General features: G+C 50.1%; 1 protein-coding gene across 2 annotated transcripts in view; it reads right to left on the minus strand.

Annotated features, from left to right (window-relative positions):
• Positions 1-19,567, minus strand: part of Mroh2a (maestro heat like repeat family member 2A) — a 34,779-nt gene that overhangs the window by 1,384 nt on the left and 13,828 nt on the right. For both annotated transcript variants that reach the window (XM_076914833.1, XM_034521760.3), the window contains 21 exons: positions 19,213-19,320; positions 18,337-18,456; positions 18,073-18,195; positions 16,626-16,778; positions 15,620-15,742; positions 14,606-14,685; positions 13,422-13,530; positions 12,804-12,899; positions 11,958-12,062; positions 10,862-10,985; positions 10,301-10,419; positions 9,028-9,180; positions 8,110-8,264; positions 5,569-5,728; positions 5,292-5,485; positions 4,889-5,026; positions 4,217-4,331; positions 2,238-2,387; positions 1,954-2,136; positions 952-1,107; positions 90-221 (listed from right to left, as the gene is read on the minus strand). In XM_076914833.1, the coding sequence (XP_076770948.1) occupies positions 90-221; positions 952-1,107; positions 1,954-2,136; positions 2,238-2,387; positions 4,217-4,331; positions 4,889-5,026; positions 5,292-5,485; positions 5,569-5,728; positions 8,110-8,264; positions 9,028-9,180; positions 10,301-10,419; positions 10,862-10,985; positions 11,958-12,062; positions 12,804-12,899; positions 13,422-13,530; positions 14,606-14,685; positions 15,620-15,742; positions 16,626-16,778; positions 18,073-18,195; positions 18,337-18,456; positions 19,213-19,320 (2,796 nt within the window). The remainder of the gene's footprint in view (positions 1-89; positions 222-951; positions 1,108-1,953; positions 2,137-2,237; positions 2,388-4,216; positions 4,332-4,888; positions 5,027-5,291; positions 5,486-5,568; positions 5,729-8,109; positions 8,265-9,027; positions 9,181-10,300; positions 10,420-10,861; positions 10,986-11,957; positions 12,063-12,803; positions 12,900-13,421; positions 13,531-14,605; positions 14,686-15,619; positions 15,743-16,625; positions 16,779-18,072; positions 18,196-18,336; positions 18,457-19,212; positions 19,321-19,567) is intronic.

Raw genomic sequence — 19,567 nt, forward strand, 5'->3', positions numbered from 1 at the left:
TTTCATGGTAAAAGGTAAAAATAGGATCATAAACCCAACCTTAAAATAGGGTCATAAACCCAACCTTGTCCCCCACTTGGCCTTCTCACCAGAATGGAGCACATGTTTGTCTGAAAAACTGTCATCTGGTCATTGATGCTGTCATTGCTGGGACCAAAGGAACTCTCCAGGGACTTCCAGCCCCAGAAATGCACACACTGAAACATGGTAGCCACACATGCCTGAGGGGATGCAGGGCACAAGACAGCAGGAGAGACATCAACAAGCAGGGCGCTGGGTGGCATCTCCCCTAAGGAGAGAGAGAGCAGCCCCAGGAAGGGCTCCAGAGCAAAGAAGAGTCAGGCTGGAGGCTCCTGGGAGCTCACTCATGCATCTGTAATCAGCCCCTGGGGGATAGGTGCCCCTCACATGCCCCTTCAGCCAGCACCTTTGCCTTTGTAGCAACCGGAGATGAAGCCAGCTTAGTTGGGATAGACAGGCTTCCTACTCTCCCTTCCTCCACCCTATTTCCCTCACTCTCGGGACCTGGGGCCTTAAAGAGATGTGACAGACCAAGCCAAGCCCTCTCAACTCTCGACAGCCCTAGCAGCTAGCCATATAGGGAGCCGTAAGGAGAGGTCTAAGGCCAATTGTAAGTGGGACCAAGTTCAGGTACCTCAACATGGCCTGTAAGGTACTGAATATTCTAGAAGGAGAAGTAAATAGGCAGACAATAGCTGTAGTCAGCGACTAGAGCGGAGGGGAGCCATGGCACGCATCCTCTCAGAGAAGCCTTTTATAAGCCTGCTTTAGGAGTTCCTGGGATGGTCCCTGTCTCAGCCTACAGGAGGAATGGGGCAGACGGAGAGTGGAAGAGCTAGTAGTTCCCTGAGCCAGCAGATGCAAGTCCTCCTTTCTCTTTTTTTGGCACTGTGGCCCCAGATCATAGGACACAGGGAAGGGGGGTGTTACCTGGGCCACGCTGGGGCAAGGGTCCTGGCAGTGCAGCAGGAGGGAGACCCAGCCTCTCTTCACCTCCCCTTTGAAGAAATGCTTCTTGGAAATCCCAACCACCTTTGCAAGCTTCCCAAAGAGAGCAAAGGCCTTCAACCGCAACGTCTCATTCTCCTGATAGCCAGAGGTACAAGCAGGCTGTCATCAGGAAACCCAGCAAAACCCAAAGCCCCAGCCTTTCCCCATGGACAATTCCAATTCCTAGATTTCCACAGAGCTTTCTGGATTCTTCCATCAGGGCAGTTCCTCCTTCCTCGGGACTCATGTAGCACTCAAGAGACCGGGCATGACTCTAGCTTGGGGAAAGGGGGTATCCCAAAGGCATGCGTAAGGATTTATGTGGGATTTGAACACACTCCATTGCCTGCCCAGCACAAGTCTCCAGAGGTGCTGCCAAAATGTGAGTGAGCCCCAGTGAGTTACTGGGAACTCCTCCCCCATCACAGGATGGAAGCACTTGAGCTCTCAGATTGTAAGGTGCTGATTCCCCAGCTCTTAGCATAAGCCATGGTTGTTGCAAGGTCCCAAGGAACATTACCACTCCATGTAGGACCAAACTGTTCTGCCCTGGGACACCTCATTTCTTCAGGCTTTGAGCAAAATGAAGTGTTATGGCTTGAATGTGCCCCAACCTAGATTTCATGTGTTGGAAACTTAGTTCCTCAGATCGTATACAAATGGCATTTTGGAAGTGGGACTTTTGGAGGTCATCAGCATTAGATGTGGTGCTGAGGGTGGCATTCTCACAGTGACCTTGTGTGGCTTTCTACCAAGGATCCAAGCTAGCTTATACAACCCAGCAGAAGACCTTCTCAGACATCAAAAATCCCAGAACTATAAGCTACATAGACCACTATGTTTCATAAGTCATCCAATCTCAGGTATTTTCTTAAAGCAACAGAGCATACATATATTGAGGGGGGTGGGGGGGGAGGCAGAGTGGCTCTTGTCTGGACTCACATTGTCGAAGAAAGCCCTGCACTGCTTAGAGATGGCTTCAAAAGAAGATCCTATGTCTCCCTCACGGAGCTCAGCCAGGACCTTGGTCAGGGCCTCCATGCCTTCAGCCATGGCGCTGCAGCTCACCTGTCCCTGCAGGGAGCCCAGGCACTTTTCCAGCAGGAGTTTTCGATACTGCTTCACCTAAAGGAGTTCAGGTCACTCAGCAGTACCCCAAGCTTCCCGGAGGTGTGTGCCCACATAGCCCTCAGTCCAGAGACCTTAGACCGAGGCCGGCTTGGTACCTTCCGGGGAGCACCGAGAGCCATGTTGCCCAAGGCACGCAGAGAGAGCACCTGCAGGGTTTCATCTTTGTCCTGCCCTGCACCCTTCTCCAGCATCAGTACCACCGGCCTCAGCAGCTTCTCCTGGTGCAAAACTGGGTCACTCATGAACTAGAAAAGGGAGTGTCGTAGTTACCTGAGGCGTAGTGCTAAGGCAGGGGAGTCATTATTAGGATGATACACAGAAAGGCCACTCTGTGAGCAGGAGGGAGGGGGCCAAGTGCTTCTGTGTTCTCATTCAGAAAAGGTACAGCTGTCTCGGCTTTGCTGTAGGATTCAATACGGAAACATGCAGGGAACGCAAGTGCTGCCTGCTGTGGAGACCTGTGTATAGTATAATTCATTTCCTCTGTTAAGATGACAGGGCAGCCACCATGCGTAAGAGCCTCACCTACCAGTGTCTGCACAGAAACGTGAAAGAAGCATAATTCAGGTCAGTTGGCAGAATCTCCACTGGGCTTGTACTCAAGCATGTCGAGACTCCAGGCCAGTGGGATGCATACGTAATGTACATGCTCAAGAACCCCTGGGTGTTTTTTAATTATGAGTGTGTGTGCTCACACACTAGTATGCAGAGACCTTCCTTCTTTACTTAATTTTTTTTTTTTGGACAGAGTGTCACTATGTGGACCAGGTCAGCCTCAAACACATAGAGATCCTCCTGCCTCTGACTTCTGAATGCTGGGATTAAAGGCATGTCCCACGACTCCTGGCCCTCAGGGCCTCTCCCTGAACCTGGATCTTTTTGGCCCAGATCTCCCGTCTTCCCCCTTCTCCTCCCAGCTCTGGGTTACAGACATAGCTGCACACTCAGTTTTTCGGAGGGCGCTGGGGATCTGAACTCAGGTCATTGTGCTAAGCAGTTTATGTGCTGAGACATGTCCCCTGGGCTCGTGAGCATGTTTTAAAGATACCTAAAGGAAACTGAACGTCACATGGGTGGCTTCTGGGGGAGAGTCCAGTAATCGTTGCCAAGTCTAATGCCTTGAGACCACCCAATCCACTGTAGCTCTTCTATTCCTCTAAATCTGAGGAGATCCAGGGAGGGCCAGAGTGGTGAGTGGTGACCACACCCTCATTTTACAAACCCCACAGGACAAAGTCCAAATTTCTCACTAAGCCCTTTGACTCAGCCCCTGTGTCTGGCCCCTGCATCTGACCTTTAGCCTGGCTTCCGGCCACTTTAAGCTGTAACTCTCTTCCTGTCATGATTATGAATAGTTTACAGGGGCACAGACGTAGAAGGAATCTATGAGCCTAAGAAAGCTTGATGCCTGGAGCGCAGTCCAAAGCCAAGGGTCATTTCCACGTGTCTACATGATGGGAAATGTCCCAAAGGATCATGACACATGGAAAGTGTGTTTAGTTTACATGTCAGTGTCCACAGGGTTTTACTGGAACCCAGCCACGTACTTTTGTGGCTCTCTCTCCCTACTCATAACCTGGTTCCCCATCACCCCCAAGTCAGGAATACATCTTAACTATGAGGCTCTCAGTAAAAGGTTGCTGATAGCTGTCCAGGGCCACTGTTTGATTTCTCCCAAAGTTCTCCTGGCCAGCTCCTTCAAGACTCCACGAATGTTCTAGCCATACAACTGAGTAACTAGGTCCTGCTAGCCAATGATGACTTTCCTTGTTTCCAGTGTGGTGAGGTGAGTACCTCCCAGCCCAAGCAGAGAAGCAACCTTTTGTTTGGTTCCCTCAGGGCACGAGCTGTGTCTCAGCCTCCGCTTGCCCAGGATATCGGGCCTCAGGTAAAAAAAAAATGAGACCAGGTGTAGCAAAGGAGGGGATGTCTACACAAAGCAAGATCTGTCCCCTAAACTCTAGTCCTCAAAGAACAGATGCCTGCCATGGAAATGTGGCACCCTAGGAAGCCCATAGACAATTACCCGCCGCCCACTGGCACCCCTCCGCCCACCCGGGACTGGATGCCTCACTTCTACACAGATGGCTGTGCTGCTGATGCAACAGCTCAGGACCTCGGAGCCCATGCCTGTGAGCACCAGCTCTGCCAGCCTCTGCATGTAGTTCTCCATGTTCTGCATGCACAGCCTGAGAAGAAACAGGGTAGCGCAGGGATGGCTATTGGGCCTGCTCTTGTCCTCTACTCTAGAGCCCAAAGTCAGCTTGAAGGGGAACTGAGTCAGACTTCTTAGTGTCTCTGTGTCTTTCTCTATTCCCCAGGTAGTTGATGGTGCGAAATATGCATAAATTGGGGAATTTGTGCTAATTAGCCCCGCCTGGGCTGAACGAGGGTTTATGCTAATGAGCTGTGAAGTCCTAATGCGGACTTGCGCTAATTAACATTCATACTAATTAGATGCGGCCAATGATAATTCATGGTAGCTTATGCTAATGACCGGCGTATGGGCAGGGGTGTCAGTTAAATGCCCAGGGCTGTGATGATGAGACCAGAATGCCTAGGGACCTACTGTGGCCTTGGAGGCCTCTCCTCTCTCTGACCTCTCATTCTCTGGCCCCCGCTGCCACTCCAGAGTCCAGGACATCCATCAGTGTGTAAGCAACCCCAGAAATGAGACATCTAGCTATGCCGTGCCCAGGGATAATCCTCTGCAGAACCCTTGAAGTCCTGTGAGTCCTGGCCCCACCTGGCCATCAGGCTCACGCCCTCTAGGAAGGTGCCTCCATTCTCCAGCAGGGACCACACAGACTGCTCCTCCAGGGCCTGCTCCAGGGGCTCTCTGTTGATCCTCTTGACCAAAAGCTGCATGGACTTGATGGTGATCCTGGAGAGAGGCGAGCAAGGATGATGGCTGCTGAGGAAGACTGAAGGGGAATGGTCACAGGAGACAGGGGTCTCCACACTCTGAAACCCACACCGTGCTGGACACACATGGGGGAAAGGCTGTGAGTTAAAATCACTTCAGCCTACTCCCAGGAGGACTTGTGGAGCCCAGTGGCCTCAAAGGAAAAGCTGAAGGTCAGCTCTGGCCCAAGTCGGCCGCTTTGCATCGCGTCCCTCCTCCCTCCTGCCCACTTGCCCTTGAGCACCTCTGCAGGGTCATCTCCTGGGGCAGTGGCCCTGTGTGGACCAGCCTCCAGGTTTTCAGGACAGGGGAGGCAGCTTCTGGCCCGTGGCTGCTGCCGAGCTGCAGCAGGAAGGCATACAGCAGGTCAGGGAACAGGTCTGGGAATTTGTCATCCTGGTCCATTTTTTCCATGAGGAGTTGGATGGTACACAGTGTCTGCGGGGAGAAAGGCTGGTGGATTCTACCCTGACTTCCCTGGAGTGGGGGTGGGGGGTCCAGGTCCAGCACCTGCCACTCACCATCAGAGGGTCCACAGCTGCCAGGCGCCAGATGTCAGCCTTGGAGGTGGCATTTATCTTGGCAGTGAACCTGGACTGCAGTCGGCCCAGCAAGCCATGGAGCATGGTCCGTGCGAAGGGGACATTCTCAGCCACAGCTAGCCATACCTCTGTCAGGTGGCTAGCCAAAGAAGGACAGGGATGGTGGGCTTTCTGGCAGCCTGCTCTGGCAGGATAGCACTCCTCAGGACACCCCTTGGTGACCCCCTAAGCAAAGAGTTGGATTCTAGAAGGTCACCAGATATATGGTTATATTATAATCAGGGCAGGTCCCTCGTTTTTTCTAAGGTACCAGCAAGAAAGCCACAGCCTCCTGGCTTCACCAGGCCACCCATTTGATGGCTTCCTAGGGACAACCAACAATGCCTCCAAGCGCCTAAAGAAGCATCAAGCATCTTGTAGTGATTTTTATTTATTTATTTATTTTTTGTCAGCCATTCCTCCCAAAATGTCTCCCAGGAATTTGGGGAGATAGTCACAGGAGACAGAGATATAGTGAATGGAGGAACAAATTCTCACACAGGGGGTACCAGTTAAATGTTTAGAGCTGATATTCCAGGAAGGCTTTTTTTTTTCTTTCTTTCCATATACCACAGTAAAAGAGACTAAGGCTCCAGAGGACAAGGGGCCTGACAAACTACCTTTGAAAATGGACTTCATGAGGCATCATGATATAAGTCTAAAATCCCTCATTTGGGAGGTAGAGGCAGGGGAAGTTAGGAGTTCAAGGCCAGCTTCAGCTGCACAAGGAGTTGGAGGCCAGCCTGGGCTACATGTCTCAAATCAAAACCAACAACAACAACAAAACCAGACAAAAATAATATGAAATTAGAAAGAATAATGGCCTCATTGGATGAAGCCCCATTGCCCTGCTGGGAAAGAAAAGATCAGTGTACTGAGACTTGTGTTGGGTACAGATGGTACAGAGACCTGGGAATCTGGAAAAGTCTAAAGAGCTAAAGCAAGCAAATCTAGCAAGTAAATAGACAAGGAAACAAGTAACTGTGTATTCGAACCCATGGAGCCAGTGCAGGAGCCCAGGCCAGAGAAGTCAGTGTGGGGAGAGACATAACTAGATGTTATCCATAGGAAGCTGATGGGAAGGTGGGTGCACACTGCTCCTAACACCCAATACAAAGGAGTGTGGATGTGTCCAAAACAAAGTCTTACAGCTTCAGTCTGAATTCTACCAATACTATGTGCCCCTAGCAAGACTTTGGGATCTGAAACCCGGCCTCACTCACTGGCAGTCTGGTGTGACCCTGAATGAAGGGAATAGCTAAACGCTTCCAGGCTTCTGATCAATGGAAGCTGTGTTAACTGCTGCATTCTTCAAAAGTTTCTGCATCGCTGTGTTTCAGCAGCAAGCCAAGATTGGAAGGAAGTGACAGCTAGCATGTGGCATTGCCACCAAGAAAGCCATTAAGCCCTGCATATCTGCTGATATATATATATGTGTGTGTGTGTGTGTGTGTGTGCATTGTATGTGGCCCTGCCCCCCTCCCCCCCAGCTCTGATCCTCCAACCACCACACCACTTTCAGGAGGTCACCAAGTGTGAACAGTCCTCCCCCTTGAACCCTGCAGGCTACACTTAGGAAACACCACACCTCAGTACCAGACCCAGGCTTCACACACGTCTGCCCCTTTTGCTGTGGATCTGAGGCCTCTCAGGAAATGTTTCTTTCTCTACTCAAGTTGATCTCACTTCACTGATCAACACAGGCTCGGCTCTTCTGGGGAATGACTCTGCCTCTTTCTGGGCCTTGCCCAAGTGAATTCTGGTATCTTCCCAAACTTACTTCCTGTCTTGCCATGACCCTATCTATACCCTGGCATCAGCAATATTTTTAAAGATATGATGAGAAAGAAGGGGGTTGGCACTGGAGACAGAGCTCGGCATTCAATCAAGAGTGTGTACTGCTCTTGCAGAGGACCTGAGTTCAGTTGGCAGCGCCCACATCAGGCAGGTCACGGTCACCTGTAACCTCCGCTCCAGAGAGTCTGACTCTCTCTTCTGGCCTCTGTGGGTACAGGCACACACAGCACATGTACCCACATACACAGAAATAAACAATAAAAAATTAACCAAGAAAGAGGGGACTGCTGTACATAGATAAGTCACTTGCCACGTTGGGACATATTCTACGGGGCACAGAGACAGGCTGACATATCTCAGAGGCTCAGAGGCACAGGCCTAAGGAGCCATGCCTTTTATTGTCCATGCCTCTGTTCCCCGCAGGTAAGGGCCGCCATGAGAGAATGCTCCTGGCTTTTTGGATGTTGTCCTAGAAGGAACAACTAGGGCATGAGAGAAGCTATGAGATACAAGCTCAACCCAATGAAATAATAAACCTGGGATCTGGGTCAGTGGCTTGACAGGGCCAGGGGCAGGGATGTCTTACATGAGACACAGGCACAGGGCCTTGCCTGGCCTCAGATGCAAGCCACTGCCCCAGGGCTTAGGCTCTTCCTAGCCTTGTCCACCTTCCATGGCTCTCACCTTTCCATGGGCAGCGGCTGCCTCAGAAGTGATGTGAGGACGGTCTCCTGGTGGTAGTGTGCCAGCAGGAGGATGCCTTCAATGAGATGCCGCCTCACCTCTGGGTGGTCCACCACTGGCAGGTGGACTAAGATAGCACCCAGTATCTCAGCCACCTGAGGAGGAGACGGACATCTTCTTGGGGGGGGGCGCATTTGGGACTGGTGTTGGTTATTTTAAATTGTCAACCCAACTTAGAATCAACTGGAAAGAGAATCTTAATAAGGAGTTATCTCGGTCAGGTTGACATGTGGGCAGGTCTAGGGAGGGCTGTTTTAATTGATTGAGGCAGAGAAGATTCAGTTCACCATGGGCAGCAGCATTCCCTAGGCTCTGTTCCCTAAACTATGGAAAAGTGAAGGAAGCAGAAAGCAAGCAAGGATGCATGTGTTGCTCTCTGCTTGTAACTGTGGATATAATGGCACTAGCTGCTTGACTGTCCCTCAGTGATGAGCTTTAAACCTGGAGCTGTACACCAGTTTGACCATTATTTTTGCTAAATTGTGTGTGGTCAGTATGCTTTATGACAGCAACAGAAATGAAGGTAGTTTATGGCCCCTGTAGGACACACCTTCCTTGGAGAACATGGTAGGTAGGTTAGACCCCAAAATCCCTCCCCAGAAGTCCTATGGGTCTCTTCCTCCTACATGTTCAGTGTGTCTTCACAGGGGCAGGTGTATGCTACATTGAAAAGAGCCTGGCACCCGTGGTCCCTAATCTACTCACTGACCAGTTACATCTCAACAGCTTTCTCATTCTAGAACTTTGTTTTATCCTCTTTAGCACCCTCTGGTTTGGGTGGAAGCACTCAGTCTCAGTATATGCTACGCAGGCCAGTCCCAGCACCAATTCAAAGCATCCCCTGCTGAGTTCAGCTACCTTGTCCTCCAGCTCCTTGACCCGCATCTGGAGGAAGATGCCTATCCAGGTGACAGCAGCCCTGTCATGCTGCAGGTCCATGGCCCCAATGTTCTCACAGAGCTTCTGGATGAGAGAGACAACCTCGTCGCAGTTAAACTCTGGGCAGACCACCTAGGACCAGAGTAAGACAGAATTCCAGGGTCCCTCTACTCCCCCTCTCCCAAGTTTCCAACTTAGAACCACCTGCAACGACAATCTTAATAAGGAATTATCTAGGTCAGGTTGGCCTGTGGGCAGGTCTGTGGGAGATTGTTTTGTTAATCCAGGAAAGGAAGACCCAGCCCACCATGGGCAACAGCATTCCCTAGGCTGTGCCATGAGCAATGAAAGAGTATCCCAGTTTCCCAAGGCTTTCAGAGTGTATCCAGCCTCTTCCACTCCTTATCACTGGCCCTTACTCTACCTGTATCTCATACAAGACATTCCCTTCTTCACAGCACTGTCTTGCAGACACTCTCTGACCTCAACCTGCAGCTATACAAACTCCTGTGGGCACCAGGAAGACTACCTCTGCCCCTTAGGCAGAAATGACTATAAGTCCCATTTCTTTGAAGGTCAGGGCCCATTTCATGGCTCTGGGTACTTGTATTCATCAGTATGCACAGGAACTAATGCCAGGATAGTGGTTTGAATAAGAATGTCCTCTATAAGCTCCTATGTTTGAATTCTTAGTCACTAGGGAGTGGAACTCATTAATAGGATTAGATGGTTTAGGAGGTGTGGCTTTGTTGGAGGAAGTGTGTCATTGGGGGGTGGACTTCAAAGTTTCAAAAACCCAAGCCAGGTCCAGTCTCTTTCTCTGCCTGTGGATCAGAATTTAGCTCTCAGCTGCTTCTCCAGCACCACACCTGCCTGCTGCCATGTTCCCTGCCATGATGATGATGGACTAAGTCTCTAAAACTATAAGCAAGTTTCTAATTAAACATTTTCTTTTATAAGAGTTGTCTTAGTCATAGTGTCTCTTCACAGCAGTAGAGCTGTGACTAAGACAGCCAGTGTGCAGGGTCTGATGGGACCTTTCCCAGAGCCCTCTCCATACTCACTAGGGTCTTGGAGGAGTCAGCCAGGGAATGTCAGGTATCTACCCTTTATGTCCCGGCTATTACAAGTCACTTCAATACAGATGCATCAGGTGTGCCAAAGGCTGCTGAGAAGTGATCTCCGGAGTGATACTATTGGCTATACAGCCAGCATAAAAGAGTGAGACATCCCTAGCACAGCCCAGTGTCACCTTGGCGATTCTAGAGGAGGCACTGGAAATCTTGTCCATGTCTGTGTCCTGAAGGTCCTCCTTACATTTCTGCAGTTCCTGCTCCTTGGAAGTTCCCCATAAAGAGCACGTCTGGCTTACTGTTGGGAATACAGTCAGACACAATCAGCAGGAGAGAGTGAGTAGCCTGGGCTGCCCTCCAGCATGGGCATACCCCTTCCCTTCTAGCCTCCATTCACTGTTCCTTCAACATGACTGCCTTTGCACACACCACTTCCACACACTGTTCACCTATCTACTGTTCTTCCAGCTTGGTTCTATCCACTTCTGTTGCTCCCTTGGTATCTGCAAGCTTGATAAGTCCAACACTGTGCCTTCAATGGGTCTGCTTCATCCCATGAGCCCCTTTTTCTGGACGCTTCTGTGACCCTCTTGGGGTACTCTCTCCCCTCTGTTATAAGTTAGCCACATGCTTGTCTTCTTGCCTGCTTGCACATGGGACATACTTTCCCTGGCACCTGTACTAATAACCTAGGACTAGCCCTCACCCAACATGTCCCTCATGTCCTGTCTCTTCCATACCATGAAGATCTAGCAGGCTGGACAAGACATTAATTGAGGCCAAGCGGGTTCTTTTGTGGACATCACAGGTGCATGGAGCGATGAGTCCAACCAATATTCCAAACTGCCCCAGCTTCAGAGGGATCTGAGAGACAGGAGATGTCAGGGCTCAGATCTCCAAACTCAGACGCACAGCCAGGGCTGCCCAAGGACAGCATACAGGACAACTACAGTGTGAAAGCCCTGGCCACTCTGTGCCTTCCATCTATGCTCACATCTCCTCAGCCGCAGAGCTGGGCTCTTAGAGGTCAGTCAACCAATATCAGAGAAATCCTAGCTCAGGATTCACCCGAGTCAGTCCTGTTCTTCATTGCTCTGAACTTTCAGACATTTGCCATATTCCTACAACTGAACTCCAGGTTCCAACATGAAACCTACTCAGCAGATGAGTGACCTGGGCAGGTGCTTCAGCGGTCCCTCAGGTTCCCTGTCTGTACAGTTAACAATGCCCCTCCTCTTTCAAGAATGTTATCAAATGTGAATAGTAGAGTCTAGGTGATGTATGCACCGCTGACCCTGCACATCCTTTAGGTTCTTTCATTGCACCTATTCTTCCTTCCCACACCACCCCAAGATCTAGTCCTGGCAAACCACTATCCTGTCCACAGCAATTTCTAAGAGTAAGAGAGCCAGAGCTCAGAGCTAACATAGGTAGAAGAGAGACCTCAGGCTATGGGTGCTGATTGATCAATAAAATACCACTTTGTTTTCCGCTTCCCAGTGCTGGTGATGCTTCTTAAGCTTGCTTTATGACTGTGGTGACTTATTTCAGTATTCTGGGTATATGGTATCTTTCCTGTGTGGTATTCTGCATTGGATAACTGCTGCATGAGCCCCAGGCACCACGCAGCCTGGATCCATGCCAAGCTACAATCCCATCCTCTGCTTCCTCACCCACCCCAAAGCCCAGGCTTGCACATCGCTGCTGCCCCTTTCCAAGGGACTCCTGGGCTGGAGCTTTATCTGAGAGGTGCTCCCTCCCCTGAAGAGAATGAGGACATTTTCTACAGATGCAGCATAGAGTGGCAGGAGGTGGGATGGGGGTCCCTGGACTCACGCAGACACCAATACTTTGAACGTAGATCTGCATGAGATGGAGATGGAGGGCCATGGCTTTCTCCCGTTCCCATTCTTTCTCTGACAAGATCCACTTCTCCAGGAGCTGTGTGAGGAGCCCAGAACACAGAAGCAGGGTTAGCATCCTGGGGACAGCCAGCTCCATCCAGGGCTAGATTTCACCTCGTGGTCCCTCCACTCAGATTTCGACTGCCAATACTTCTGGCATGGTTCTAAACACTTTCTTGCCTAACCCTACCATGAAGGGAGGTGAAGCTGGGGTCACTGGGAGGTTTCCAGTATCCTTACAAGAACAGTACTTGAAAGTTGTGCTTGTATCCCAAACCTCAGCTCAGGTGTTGCTGACAGGACATTCTAATGTCAAAGGTGTGTTCAGTGCAGTGAGCATTGTTGTTGTGGCTTATATAAATACACACACACACACACACACACACACACACACACACACACACACACACACACAGAGCTATATGTTAAAGCAGTGCCAGCCTGTGCTGCTGCTGAGAGGTAATGGAATCTTTAGGCGATGGGCTTAGTGAAGGGAATTGATGTTGCTGTGATATGCCCTTGCAGGGGATATTGGGATCCCGTCCTCCCTCTCTGTCACTTTTCAGCCATGAGGTGAACAGTCTTCTTCTACCTTGCCCTCCTGCCATGACGTCTTGTCTTACCACAAGCCCAAAGCAATGAAACTAGACAACCATAGACTAAAAGCACATGAAAGCACATGCCACACTAAGCCATTTCTTACAGTGTGGCTCTTGGGTCACTTGCCACAAAGGGTGTGGACACCTTTGGCTCTGGACCCCTCTGCCAGGTAACTCACATGCACAGTGTCCTGTAGCCCCTTGGGGTCCAGCTGCCTCTGCATGAGGCCCTCCATCAGCTGTTTTAGGGAATGCATGGCATTTGTATACAGTGTCTGAGGGAGAGAGAGAGAGAGAGAGAGAGAGAGAGAGAGAGAGAGAGAGAGAACACATTGTGCAGCCATGAAAGGCACACATAGCTGCTTACCAGTACTCTGCAGGTGTCTCTATGCCTGGATCAGGAGATGAGAGGCATGAAAGTGGGCTATGGGAATGCATTCTTGAGCACAGAAGGAAGACAAAAGGGTTCTCATCCCTTATACCCAGGGACCTCTGAAATCAGTTGTTGAAGATTCTATCAGACTGGGTCCCTGACAACTTACAGGATGCATCTTCATGCATACACACCCCACTGACCACTGGGCTCACTGTAAATGAGAAATAAGCTTGAGTCTAGTGAAATCTCTGAGGTCCCAGGGTTTACCTGTTACAGCGGCTAACATTAGCTCATGCTGACTAATAGAGCTGCCCCAAATTGCTGCCCTGTAGGTGGTTTGGGAAAGTGGAGCCTGCCTATGCCAATGCAAACGTCCAGGTTCTGACCCAGAGAACAAGGAGGCTTCCCCGAGGAATCCTACCTTAATGGACTCATTGTCTTCCCCTGGGGGTTGGAGAGAGATAACAGTGTGGATGCCGATATCCATCAACTCTGTGCTTTCCTCTGAAGAGTAGAAAGGCTTCAGTGTGCTGAGGAAACACATGGTAGCAGCAAGGGTGGTCACTAGGGGCTAAGCTCATCCCGAGCACTGCCTACTCTGGACAAGGGAGGCATGTCCCAGAATGAGGGAAGGACACAGCCCCTTGACTGGGAACTCAGGCATGTGCACCTGACTACAAACTCTGTTGCACCTGATCACTATCCTTCAATACTGTATTTATGATGGAAGCAGGATTTGAGGGTGCAAGAGTCAGTCTTTCACTTCCTGTTGCCTACTCTGAGCAGACTATTCTATGCTAGGCAAGGCCTGGAGGAATGATCTTGGCTGCTACTTAAAATCATCTGGACATCTTTTTAAGGACCCCCCCCCCCCCATCGTATCCCCAGGGACCATGTCCAGGCTTTAGGGATTCTTTTGCATTAGTCTGGGACAAGCTCAGTTCTAGTAACGGCTTCTTGGTGCATCTATTGTGCCCCGGAGCTGAATGGAGACATCTTGCCTTAAGAAGCTCCGCCTGCCTGTTCACCTCTCTCTGTTCTCTCTGTGGGGATTGAACTCCCAAACAAATCTAGTCATCTTGCGTCAGCTCAAGACAAAAGTCAAATGTCAGCCTATACTAGCTTTTTGATGGCTCCTATTGTTCAAAGGCTAAATTACCTTTTCATAGCAGACTTTTTTTTTTTTTTAAGCATTACAGAGGGTGTTCAGTCACCAGCTCTTACCTATAATTCTGCCTATGCATTTGTCTTTTCTTCAAGGCCCTTCAGACTTTGCCTGGCATATAACAATCTATGCTTTCCTGAGGGGAGTGGTATGTATTCAAAAATCTGCCCTCAGCAGCTTTGCTGAGGACAGCCTATATACCTGCCAGTCTCCTCCTTATCCCAGGAGAGGCACCCAACTTGAAAAAATTCACAGAGCAGTCTGGAGAGGGATGGACCCTACCTACCATTGTCTCGGGGAGTTACTGCCCAACATCACCGCCACTGAGGTGGAAGGATGAGGTCTGAAGGACGCCCAAGGGGAGCACTGAGTGGTGGTCACAGACTTTGTCCCATCATCAGGAGGCAGTAGAAGCTCTGGCAGGCCCCACCCCAGCTCACCTCAGTTGTGAGAGAGCATCCATTGCCATCGACCTCACGGGAGAAACCAAGTGGTCAGGTGTTTCTGCTTTGATGATCGCCTGTCCAGCACAAGAAGGGTTGTGAATTGTTGCTCCCCCCAGAAGTTGAGTAAAGCAAGGGGTGGTCACACGACCTGATGCCAGAATGAGGAGGGCCTGGGTCTTTGCACAGAGCTCTGGGGTCCACATGCCCACATTCTTTAAGGCTCATTTAGCAGCAAAGCACAGGGGGAGAAGGAACACACACAATGGGCCCAGGCTTCTTGTCCAGGGTCACCAGTGACTTGATGTGTGTCCTTGGCCACACAATGCACTTTCCCAAGCCAAGTTTCCCTGTCCTATTCAAGACTTGATGCTTAGTTAATGGCTTGTGCTAGGCCGTTGTATAGTGGCTGGGAAAAGGAGCCAGTGAACATCCATTTCCCTGCTCCTCCTGCATCTCTTTCTCCAAGGACTGCTTCTGGTGCAGTATAGGTGGTTTTCCAGGACCCCTTCCTTTGTCAGCTATGTGGCAACATTTGAGGACCAAGCGTTGGCTGATGCACAGGTTCCATCGGCCTGTAGACAGTTGACTCTTTTTAAACTTCACTGAAGTTCTGTGCAAATGATTCTTTAGCCCTGCTTCTGACCTCTGTCTGCTAAGTCTCTTCCTGAGGAAAAGCACTAGGGTGGTGTCTCTCATCAACTCACCCCACCCATCCCCAGTGAGCCTCTGTCTACTGGTTCCTGAACCAGCCTCTTCTGGGCACCACTGGGCACAAGTCAAACAAGGTCCTGCCCTAGTTTTCATGTTCTTTTGGGTCATGAACCCCTCCACGATACACCAAAGCTGTTCACACTGCCTATCATTCAGTAGATCAAATCAAGAGTGGGGCAGAAAGGCTTTACAGCCCCCATGGTAACTCACAGATATCCACAAGGAACTTCAACCAGAGCACAGTTAGAGAGCTAGACCTCAGGCCACCCAGGATTGGGGAGCCCTGTCCTCACTCACAACTATGAGGCTTGTAAGAACAGACTTGTGGGCAAACTGGAAGTCCTCCGAGTCTTGGATACTTTTGATGGCGTTGGTGACCTGCACAACACTCTTCATGAAGGCCATTTTGAGGCTGATGTCCTATGCCCAGAGAAGAATGTGAGGGAGAACCTGTTTGCCAAGGACTCACGAGAGCCCTGAGCCATGCCCCTCACCCCCCAATCCTTCCCTGTCTCTGAAGGAGTCTCCACGTCAGGGGTGCTCTGAGTGCTAGCCCCCCTCGCCTGTCTGTTCTTCAACCGTGGTAAACTGTGGTTTTGAGAATGGTCACAATGCTCATTTTTATGCTCTGTGCGTCTTTTCGTGGTTCAGTGTCATATGCATGTGTGTGTGTGCATATGGAAGCCAGAGGGCAGTGTTGAGTATCTTTGTCAATTACTGGATGTATGGAGATAGGGTCTCTGCCTGAGCCTGGAGATTACAGTTCGGTCAGAATGGATGGATCCACCTATCCTCACGATAGGAGGATCCACCAGATTGCAGATGCTTGCCACCATAGTTAGCTTTTACATGGGAGCTGGGGATCCGAATTTAGACCCTTCTGCTTGAGTAGCAAGCACTTTCAGTGACAGTCATCTCCCCACCTCCCATTATATGTATTGTATACCATGAGTTTAAAAAACGAATTCTCCCACTTTCATCTACCTTGACATTCCAAGAAAGTATCCCACACCTCTGTGTCCTTTTGGAGAATGCTCACTTCCCTTCTTTATGAAAGTGAGTAGGCAGGAGGGGAGGGTGAGAGAGTGGGAGGGTGTGGGAAGAACTGGGGCTTGCTTTGTACTTCTGGGAAGTCAAGGTTACTGGCAGCACTCAGGGGAGGATAGCTTTATCCACAGAAGCATGTCCCCAAAGTTAGGGTGTGAGCACTGGGTTCCCAGGGGATGGCCAGGTGGGACCCCAGCCATCTCCTGAGTGTAGCGTCCCATTCACCATGCTGGATGACTCCCTGTATGTGGGCTACCTGGCAACTGCTGGAGTAATGGTGGATGATCTTAGCGGTGATGGGGCTGTCCACGTGGGTAAGGAGCATTTGGGGGTGGCAGTAAGAGGACACACAGCTGTACATCACCATCAGGGCACTCTTCACAGTCTCTCGCCTCCAGGGGTGGTCCTTCTGCAGGACAGTGAAAGGGGATACGGATACAGGGATACAGATATAGGGATATGGATACAGGGATGGGAAGATGCCTCAGTGGTAAAAACACTTGTTGAGGACTGCACCAGAAGCAGTCCTTGTGGAAAGTGAGATGCAGGAGGAGCAGGGAAATTAATTGTATGAGGATGGGGAGAGGGTTAGATTCTCAGTGTGACAGCCTAATTGTATTCTAGCTTCAGAAGGCGGGGGATGGGGGGGGGGGGAGTTTAGGGGACTCGGACAGAGGATTCCCCAGCCAGCAAACTGATTGGTCTGAGCAGCCATATCACCATATCAGCAAATGGTGAGTTTAGCTGAGAGAGCCTGTCTTAGTGAGTAAGTAGAAGAGTGAATGAGGATGGTTCCTGACATCAAACTAAGACCTCCACATGTGTGCACATACCTGCATGCATGTCACCCACACAGATGCGCACGCACGTGCAAGCATGCATATGTACATATCCGTATCATGCACATATATGAAAATGGGGAAAAATTTAAAATAGGGGAGCAGACAGTGCTCATCGGGAGCAGGCGCTGGGTTGGCTGTGCATGGGACAGTCTCTGATTGAAGAAGCTATTAAGTCAGTATAAGGCCTTCAGTGGACTGTTACTTGGGTGCTAAAGCACCCATTCATTTCCTTGAGCACTTATACATTAGTCATTTTACTGGGCACCAATTACATACCAGATACTAGGCAGGAAGAAGTGAACCAGACAAAGGATCTACCCACCCTGGGAAGGTTCAGTCCAGTGACACATGCAGAGGAAGCTCGCACAGACATCCCTAAACAGAGACTAGCTGCACAGGACTTACTTAGGCAGCCGAGCAGGAACCATGTCACCCTGAGGGGCTGGCTAACATGAGATAACACTACTGAGAGCAATTTGTTAAAATCACCACTGTGTCAATGATGAGTTCATTGGGTTCTTGTGGTAAGTGCTTCTGGTGTTCATTTTGCCATAAAGAAGGGATAAAAGGGGGTGGGCAATTTAATTCCCTAGCTGGCAGCTGTTGAACTCAACCTTGTTTCTTTGGCTGCCTTGAGCAAACAGACCGCCAGTCAAGCAACAGGCTGGACCTCACAGCAGGACTGACCATTGTGGATGCTCTGCAGATGCCTTGGGAAAGCTGCCTGACCACCCCAGTTGTCTCAGCTCCCACAACTGCAGCCCCAGCCATAAATAATGCAGATGTTCCCAGCAAGATGTTTGTTTTCTAGGAGCACCGCCTTCAAGGCCTGACAGCAAGCCTTGCAGTGAGGAGCCTTACCCTCCAGGCACTGATCTGCCAGGATTGCTCCGACTCCTGGATCCTCTCCTCAAAGTCGTGAAGCACATTCAGCACTGTCTTCACCTGGCCCCGGGCACACAGGCCAAAGCACAGGATGACGCCCTTCAGGGAAGCCCAGCCAAGGTGAGAGCAGGGGATACAGAGAGATATATAAGTACACACATGCAAGAACATAAACCCAAGTGACCCCACCCACCCAGATCACGGAAGATTGTTAATAAGAGGGGTCGCTGGCACTCTCACCTCCCTGTCAAAGTCGTTGCTATAGTCTGTCTTGTACAGAAGCTCCAGCAATAGCACCTCGACCCTGTCAGCCTCCAGGCCCATGCCTAAGGTGAAACCCAGGGCCCTGTACAGAAAGCCCTGGAGGGGTGGGAGGGAGGGAGAACCTCAGGCCCTTCTACTCCCATACTTCAGGTGATGCTACTGGGGAGTTCTGATTTTTTTTTTTACAAGTATTTATATGCATTTTCTACATCCTGTAAAATAAATATTCAGTCTGTTCTGTGATGTCAGACTGCATAAGGGCAGGCATATTATACATTTTAACAGCGAAGGCCAAATCCTTCCCTATACAAAGTTCCATCAGATATGTTCCCACCCATAAACCTAGGAGCATCACTTTTCCCAGCTACTTCCTGGCGTAGGATAACACTGGCAGGAGGTGGAATATCCTTGCTTTGATGTGTCAGTATGACAGGATGGTGGCTTGGGGTTGTGGTGGAGGTGACGCAGAGTCTGGAGATACAGCACTATCTTAACTCTATCCATGAACATGGGATGCTTTCCAATTCCCGAGATCCTCTCTGATTCCTTTCAATTATTTTTTATAATTTTACAAAAAAAGAACAAGAGAAAATATTTTGAAAAAAAAAAAAAAAAGTACATGTGACCATGGACCAGAATGTGGAAGACTAAAAGAGATTTTTTTTTTAAGAGCCTGAAAATCACTGGATTAGATTACTTCCTCTCTTTCTAGGACATTAAGTAGTCATGGGGCTACCTGATCCGATGTAAGTATGTCATAAGCCCCTCCCATCCCCGGAGGCCCCTCCCATCCCCGCCCCCCGCCCCCCCCCTCCGCCCTGCCTCAACTACAAGGTCCTTGTGAGGACAAACCTTTTCCAAAGACGGGCTGTCAAAGGTCTCGATCTGGTTGTTCAGCTCTTTGCTGAGGCGCAGGCTCCAGCTGGTCCCACGGGTCTTCTTGAGGGAGTTTCTCAGAAACTGGGAAATCAAAGACAGTGGTGGCAGAGGCACGCAAGCCCAGCCTTACTCTTAGCTGGGTTCGGGAAATGCTATGTGACCCTGAATATGGGCTTGTTCTTCCTGGGCCCTTCTGTAGAACTCCATTCAGCTGATGGATGGCCAGCCCAGCACGAACATTATGTGTGTCTGGAGCACAGCTGTGGAATTTAGAGACTGCTGGGAGGTCAGGCCGGTCCTGGAAAAGCAGGCTGTCCCCATTGCTTTT

This window comes from Arvicanthis niloticus, chromosome 17 (assembly GCF_011762505.2).
Source record: "Arvicanthis niloticus isolate mArvNil1 chromosome 17, mArvNil1.pat.X, whole genome shotgun sequence".
Lineage (NCBI taxonomy): Eukaryota > Metazoa > Chordata > Mammalia > Rodentia > Muridae > Arvicanthis > Arvicanthis niloticus.